Here is a 7,429-nt window from a genome sequence, read left to right as displayed (position 1 = left end):
TGAACTTTGAAAAGTGACTTTTACCCCCCCCCAAATCCCTATTTTTTTTTTCACTTTCCCTTTGGCCATCGGTGATGACGTGGTTGGAGGGAGAGTGATGGTTGGACAATGCTCATTGACCTTCACTGGACAACAAAGTGTCATCCATTATCTAGACGACGAAGTGTCATCCATTCTCTGAATGACGCTCATCGTCCAAAATGGACGACCCTTGTTATCCAGAATGGACAACGTTTTGTCGTCCAAAGATTTGAACAATGAAGCATCATCCAGATTTGGATGACGTTCGTCTTTTTTGGATGACAATCGTCGTCTAGAGGTAGTCGACCTTTAGACAAAAACTTCTCCACAATCGTCAGGGGAAAAAAGTGAATTTTTTAAAACTTAATTCAAGAGCCAAATGTTAGTTTTTCAAATTAAAAGGAGGAAAATGAGATAAAATTTGAATTATTTAATATTATTGATAAAATAACGAATTTATCCCTTAACTCTTATAGAAAATATGTGGATGAGTCTAAACAGATTAAATTTTGGATGGATATTTGAGTTTTTCATCAGAAGTGGGTATACTTTTGAAATAAGGCTAAAACTTGTGTGGGAAATATCATTTTCCCTATATTATATTTCTAAATTTCTTTACAAAAATTTAAAAAAATTATAATAGAAATATTTTTGACTAATGGATAAATTTGTAATAATAACAAACAAATCCTGAAAAATTTCATAATTTAACATACATATAGTAACTATACATGTGTTTGAAAATTTTAAACAGGAACAAGCATATTTGAAAAATCTTTGACAAATATTTTAAAATTTCTCGTTTCTTATGAAGCACTTAGTTATAAACTAATTTCTTCACCACTCTAATCCTCTCCCACATTTACACGTGTCGTTCAACGAAGCCCCAATAATCTCTTTATCCAGATTCCACACTCCTTTAACATCACAGGATATCACAGTCATTCCAAATTCTCCGATCTCACCGTTCTAATTTAGCATCCAAAAAGCCTGGAATATCCGTCAAACTTTATGGGCAAAGAGGTCAAATGGAGCTGGACTTCTGCTGTTGTCGGAGCCGCAGCGGCAACTGTCGCCACGGCTGTTTTGAGAGCCAAGCCCAAGGATCCTACATTCCGCTTGATTTCAATCAAACTCACCTCCTTTAAGCTCAAGCTACCGGTCGCCGACGTTGATCTCATCCTCACAATACACGTCACAAATCCTAATATCAGTCCCATCAACTACTCTTCTACTACCATGTCAATCTTCTACGATGGTTCACTCCTCGGGTCCGGCCCTGTGAAAGCCGGATCTCAGCCGGCGAGGTCCTGCCAGTTACTCCAAATCCCGGCTCGGCTGGACGGGCTGGAGTTGACCCACCACGCCGCTAAGTTTTTGGCTGACGTGGCTAGGAGAGAAATGATACTTGATGCTGAGGTGGATATTGCGGGTACAGCGAAGGTATTGTGGTGGGATCATAAGTTTAAGGTACACGTAGACAGTCATGTGATCGTTGATCCTGTGTTTCTTGATGTAATTGAACAAGAGAATAAGTCTCAATTAGAGTTTTTATTAACTTGACAATTGTGTCGTATGTTGGATTAGGGTTTTTTAATGGCTGAATAATCTTTAATCCAAGGAGTTAAATTGCGCTCTCTTTCATGTTTTTTCTCTTTCTCAATTTATTAGAATTTTGCTCTAAATACTATTTAGGTTGAAATAATCACTTCTTCTATCCATGAATTTGTGATTCTTTTTTACTCTGTAAGCTACGAAGCCATACCAATCGATGAAGAATTAGTTGCTCTAGAACTTGATTTTCCCTTGAAATGGTTCCCAGAAATGACCCAGTTCAAATCTTTGGCTCTTGTAATGGGTTGCTGTGTATAATGCCTGTGCCCAAAGTTTTGTTCCTGTTCAATCCTGCAACCGGAGAGTTCAGGAATTTTATTTGACTAGTTTGAATTATAGATGTATATATGGGTTTGGTTATTGTGAAGTCACTGATGATTATAAGCTTGCGAACTGGGCCTTGGAGAAGATTAAAAAAATCAAAGATTGTCATTGTTTATGTCCGGTTGGTACCTCGGGTACACCGCTTAACGGAGCTACAGATGATCATGATAAATCATGAACCTAAGATAGTTCAAGTGGTGAAACAAAACGACCCTTGTTCGACTGGGGTGAAAAGCCAAGGTTTGCATAAAATGATCTTCTTTTGTATGATAAAAACATAGATTGATTAACTTATGATTAAATAGTAAAGCGTTACGATAACATAAAACCTTGAAACTTTATAGATCTCATGGTTTACTTATCTGATGAAGTCAAGCAAAATGTGACCATTGTTGAAGATTCAGAAGTTAAAAGATTTTATTTTATAAGGGAAGAAATACAGTAGAATATACGAGGGACATACCCCAAACAACATCAAAACTCAAAAAATCAAAGTAAACAATATAGAAAATATCATAAACAGACAATAAAAGCAAAAAGCTCAAAAAAGAAAACTAACTAGACAAATCTCTTATAACCCGAAACTGTGGTGAGACATCATATATGTGCTAGTGGGAACAATGTCATAGACATCCAAGACAATCTCTTTGCGATGTCTGCTAGCCTGATGGAATACTCAATTATTTCTCTTGTACCAAAGAAAGTATACAGTGGCAGACAACGATAACCGGAAATAAGATGTCCAAAGTCCTTTCTCCGCCTGAGGTGCAAAGATGCCCAGTGTATAAGGGACGACATGAGAAGCTCGGTCATGTTTGAAAAGTTCTAGTTTTGATTTCTCTCCAAATAGAAGTAGAGAAATTACAGCTGAAGAAAAGATGGTTATGGGTCTCTACAGCTAGCTCACACAAAACACAAACTGCAGAGTGCACTATCCCATAATGTTGAAGGCGATCCATGGTCCGAAGACAACCTATAGTGGCAAGCCAAAGAATAAAAGAGTGTCACGAAATGTGTTCGGAAACCAGAGTAGATGATGGGCAGAATTAACATGTCTTCGAGGTCGTATCAGATCCCAGGCAGAGTCAACCGAAAACCTACCAAATGAGTGATCTTTCCAGACAAGATGATAATAAATCCCATTGCATGGATAGAAGCAGATAGAATCCTAAACCTGCTGAAGCTCCAAACAACTCTGTGGAAAAACCCACATGCCATCACGGATGATATCAGAATACATCCAAACAATGATTCGCTCAAGCTTGATCCTCTAACCAGAGTTAGCAGGCGTTTTCTGCTCTCCTTGATATAATTTTCGCTTTGCCTAAATAATTTGGATGAGCTTCATTGCATGTCATGTTTACCAAGGCAATTACTGAAAGGATAAATTTTCTTCCACTGACCGTACTCTTTAATAACTAAACAATAAAACTCACCGTTTAATAAGTAAGGACGAAGATGAAATTTCCATCCACCTGACCGTTAAATACTGTTAATAACCAACTCAGATACTAAAAGAATCTTTTTCCCTCCGAGCAATTCAGATACTCTAGAAACTCTCTCTCTCCAATATTTTCTGGCTACTACCAGAGAGTGAAATCCTTCTGCAATCAGAGCAAGAACCTTGTTTCAGGATTCTAAGGTACGCATTATATGTGATAAAGCAAGAGATTTACGATTATTGCACTTTCAGTTGAATTCATTTTCTATGATGTATTGATTTTTTATGGTTTCTTTTGCTGTTGTGGCTCATCATTGTAACACGTTGAGCAAGAATCTTTTGCTGTTGTGTATTTGCAAAATCTGTTTGGTCTTGGAGAAATAAGCAAGAAAAAACAAAAACTTTGTTTGGTTTCCAAGAATCTTGGTATTCATTAGCGAGAGACCATTTAATTTACACGATTAGAAATTAATCAAATTTGCAGTAAGTGATCCGAGCAAATAGTGCCTTACTGGAAAATTAATCCACAGTTTATAGGCTGAATACCGAATACCCAAGAAGTTTATGTTTTCTTGTGTTATGACATTTAATAAGTAACTAGAAAAGTTAACTTTCCATCTACCTGACCATCAAATACTGTTAATAAGCAACACTACTAAGAGAAACCATTTATGATGAAATACATTTATGCAATAGGTTTAGGAATAATGTACATAATTAGAAATTTATCAAATTTGCAGTAAGTGGTCCGAGCAAACAGCGCCTTATTAGAAAATCAATTAGCCTTTTTTAGGACTGAATACAGAATTTCGAAGTTTATGTTTTCTTGTGCTCAATGCTATATTTTTTAATGCAGTACATTTAGGTGCCATAGACGAATGTTCATATAGGTGTTATTATTGAAGACAGAATCCAAGATCAATGGAAGGTCAAGATGGGCAGAAAACACCAGTAAAAGATGAAGTTGCAAATAAACTAAAGGCTGAGGAAGGTTCAAGTGGAAAAGGCACAGATGCCCCCACATTGGTAAATGCGGAGTCCTATTTTCGTGATGCGCAAGGGAGAATGGTAATGGCTGCAGATATTCAGGGAGCTCCAAGAAATGTCCCCGAATTGATAAATGAAGAGATCTATATTGCTGATGCTCCAGCAGTGGCTCAAAGAGATCCAGAAGAAGAACCAAATGCCCAGCCACACGTGAACTCAAGTTTTGTTCCCATTGTATTGGCAGAACCTCTGGGTACTATTGGAATGGTTAAGCTGCATGAGTGTGGCAACTATCAAGACTTGGCAGCTGAAATTAATCAAATCCTTTCAGAGCATACCAGAATTCCGAGAGACCCAAATCCCTCAGTGGCTGATCCATTTCCCGGGTTTTATCTTGCCTATCTCTCTAAACTCGATGAAATGTCTGCAACTGCTGAAGGAAATGCTCCACCGATCCTTGATCCTGCAAAACAAACTTGGGAGGACTTTTCTGCACTTTTGCTTTTTATTACAGCAGCATCAAGGGAGGATGAAATTAGTGAGGCTAACTTTTGATATAAGAGTACAAGTTGTATGAGATAGGAGTATTGTCCTTATAGGACATAGGAGTTTTGTGTCATGTGTCATAAATGTATCTTCTTTGACAGTAAGTTTTCTGCATAAATCTACTCTGACAGTATGTTTTCTGTAATATGGCAGCCCTTTGTTGTGAACGGATAGTACTAGTAATTGTAGATTCTCATTAGAATTCTATTTGTTTTTGTCGGAAATATAAATTGGACATACAAGTGTGAAGATTGAAACTCATGTTACACAAAACCAATTAGCTTATGTTAAGGTCCAATTCACACACTTATATACCACTCTCTTATGTTCTATTCATTAAATGTGAGACTCTCTTTCTTTGAGTCCTTAACACCCCCGCTTAAGTGCAAGCACCTAGGCCGTTTGGATCAGTCGGTTTTTTTTTTTGACTGGGTGCGTTGTCACTTGTATCCAGGAACACTTAGGCTGTTAAACCAGCCGTTTGGCTCGTGCTCTGATACCATGTCGGAAATATAAATTGGGCATACAAGTGTGAAGATTGAAACTCATGTTACACAAAACTAATTGGCTTATGTTAAGGTCCAATTCACACACTTATATATCACTCTCTTATATTCTATTCATTAGATATGGGACTCTCTTTCTTTGAGTCCTCCACAGTTTTCAGGTTTTTACATTCAAAATAGTGTTTAATTGGCATATCATTCTTCTTCAATTATAAAATGAACTTGTTTGAATAGAAATATTCCAAGACAAACTCTTCTTCTCGACAAGAGAGAACCCATATATATTATTCCTAGTTCCTTTATCTTTTGTTTTCCAAAAGTAGATAAAGTCTGTTTCAGGATTGAATTCAATTGAAAGTGCTTCCATCCTTGTCATGGCTCTGATACCAGGTGATGCAGAGCTGGGATATTGCTCTGGATGTTCGGTTCGGCAGTCTCTCCTTCCAGTACTAGGATCTTCTTCAAGAGCTCCAGTCAAGCAAAAAGGGCATCAAATGAATAGAATCCGGATATTGCAAATATATTCACTGACACATATAATTAAGGGGACTCTTTGTATTGAACTTCTTTGATTAATAATACTATCAACAGCTCTGTAATTCTGTTACATATGCTTTCAATTGACAAAATGAAAAGATACAATATTTCCAGCAAAGGACTTAAATACAAGGTTTCCTGCAATGGACATGGCACTAGATTCCCAACCAGGAATAAATACAAGACTCCCAATAAAACATCAACAAAACATAACTCCCAATAACATCTCAGCTGAAAGGACCCATTTCCAATATCTGAGAGCTGGATCTCTCCCTTCCTTGTTGTTCTTCCAATTTCTTCTTACCTTTCTCTCTCTTCCTTTTCCCTGATATCTTCCTTTCCTGGCAGCTGTAGTGGCTCATCCTTACACGTGCTGTTTCTCCAATTTCACAAGTCTTTGTGGACCCTACAGGTTGCTGTTTGCTCTCTGCTTCATCTCTTGGTGGTAGGTTGTTGAACACCTGTGGCTTCCAATAGGATGGCACTTGTACTTTCAGCCTTTCCTCCTTTCTTTTTCCTCATGTAAACCCTGTACCTAACATATATGCAGACATTGTTTGCCTCAATCATAACTAGTCTAACAATCAATTTAAACTCATGATAATCAAATCATATATCATATCATGCAATAAAAACATAATTTTTGGTATTATATATTATATCATAGGGTATGCTTTTAAAAATAAAATAATAAAAAAAAATCTAATTGATATATCACTAAACACTTTTAAAATTTTAAAATTTCTTATATATACGCTTAACTATATAATAAATTTCTCTAAAAAAGGGATATCAATTCATATTGATATATATCATATCGCGTGATATATTCAAAACTTATGATACATATCTAGTGCCCATATTGTTGAGCGAGCCTGTGCATGTTGCTGGAATGGTGAAGCTGAATAAAGAGTAGTAACTATAGGGATTTGACAGGTGAAATTAACAGAATATATTCAGAGTTGACTGGACTTCTGAGAAATCGAAATCCATCAATGGCTGATCCGATGCAGGATTCCATCTCGCGTATATACCTCCGGATGATGATTCGCCCAACCTTGATCCTCTAAATCAAAGTTGGCAGGCGTTTTCTGCTCTCCTAGATATAATGTTTGCTGTGCCTCAATCATTTGGATAAGCTTCATTGCATGTCGCTTATATTTGAGTATATACCTCCAGACAATGATTCGCCCAATCTTGATCCTGGAAACCAAAGTTAACAGGACTTCCGAGAAATGCAAATCCCTCGATGGATTCCATCCTGTGTATATACCTCCGGACGATGATTTGCCCAATCTTGATCGTGGAAACCAAAGTTGGCAGGCGTTTTCTGTTGTTCTTGATATGATTTTTGCTGTGCCAGAATAACTTGGATGAGCTTCATTCCATCTCAGGCATAGCACAAAAGAAATATGTACATGTTTTTTAAGGCTATATTATCAGTAATTTCTCC

The 7,429-nt window shown here is 37.1% G+C and overlaps 1 protein-coding gene across 1 annotated transcript; it reads left to right on the top strand.

Annotated features, from left to right (window-relative positions):
* The first annotated feature begins 856 nt into the window (after positions 1–856).
* On the top strand, positions 857–1,670 carry LOC123209525. The gene has a single exon (XM_044627605.1). It carries the CDS (start codon positions 1,033–1,035, stop codon positions 1,582–1,584), a length of 552 nt encoding a protein of 183 aa, XP_044483540.1. The 5' UTR covers positions 857–1,032; the 3' UTR covers positions 1,585–1,670.
* Positions 1,671–7,429: the final 5,759 nt, after the last annotated feature.

Source organism: Mangifera indica, chromosome 2 (genome assembly GCF_011075055.1).
Source record: "Mangifera indica cultivar Alphonso chromosome 2, CATAS_Mindica_2.1, whole genome shotgun sequence".
Classification (NCBI taxonomy): Eukaryota; Viridiplantae; Streptophyta; class Magnoliopsida; order Sapindales; family Anacardiaceae; genus Mangifera; species Mangifera indica.
Note: the sequence above shows the minus strand (reverse complement) of the source record. Positions and strands in the feature narration are given on the sequence as shown.

Coding starts and splice junctions, on each gene's coding strand:
- LOC123209525 (XM_044627605.1), top strand. CDS start 1,033: ATGGGCAAAGAGGTCAAATGGAGCTGGACTTCTGCTGTTGTCGGAGCC.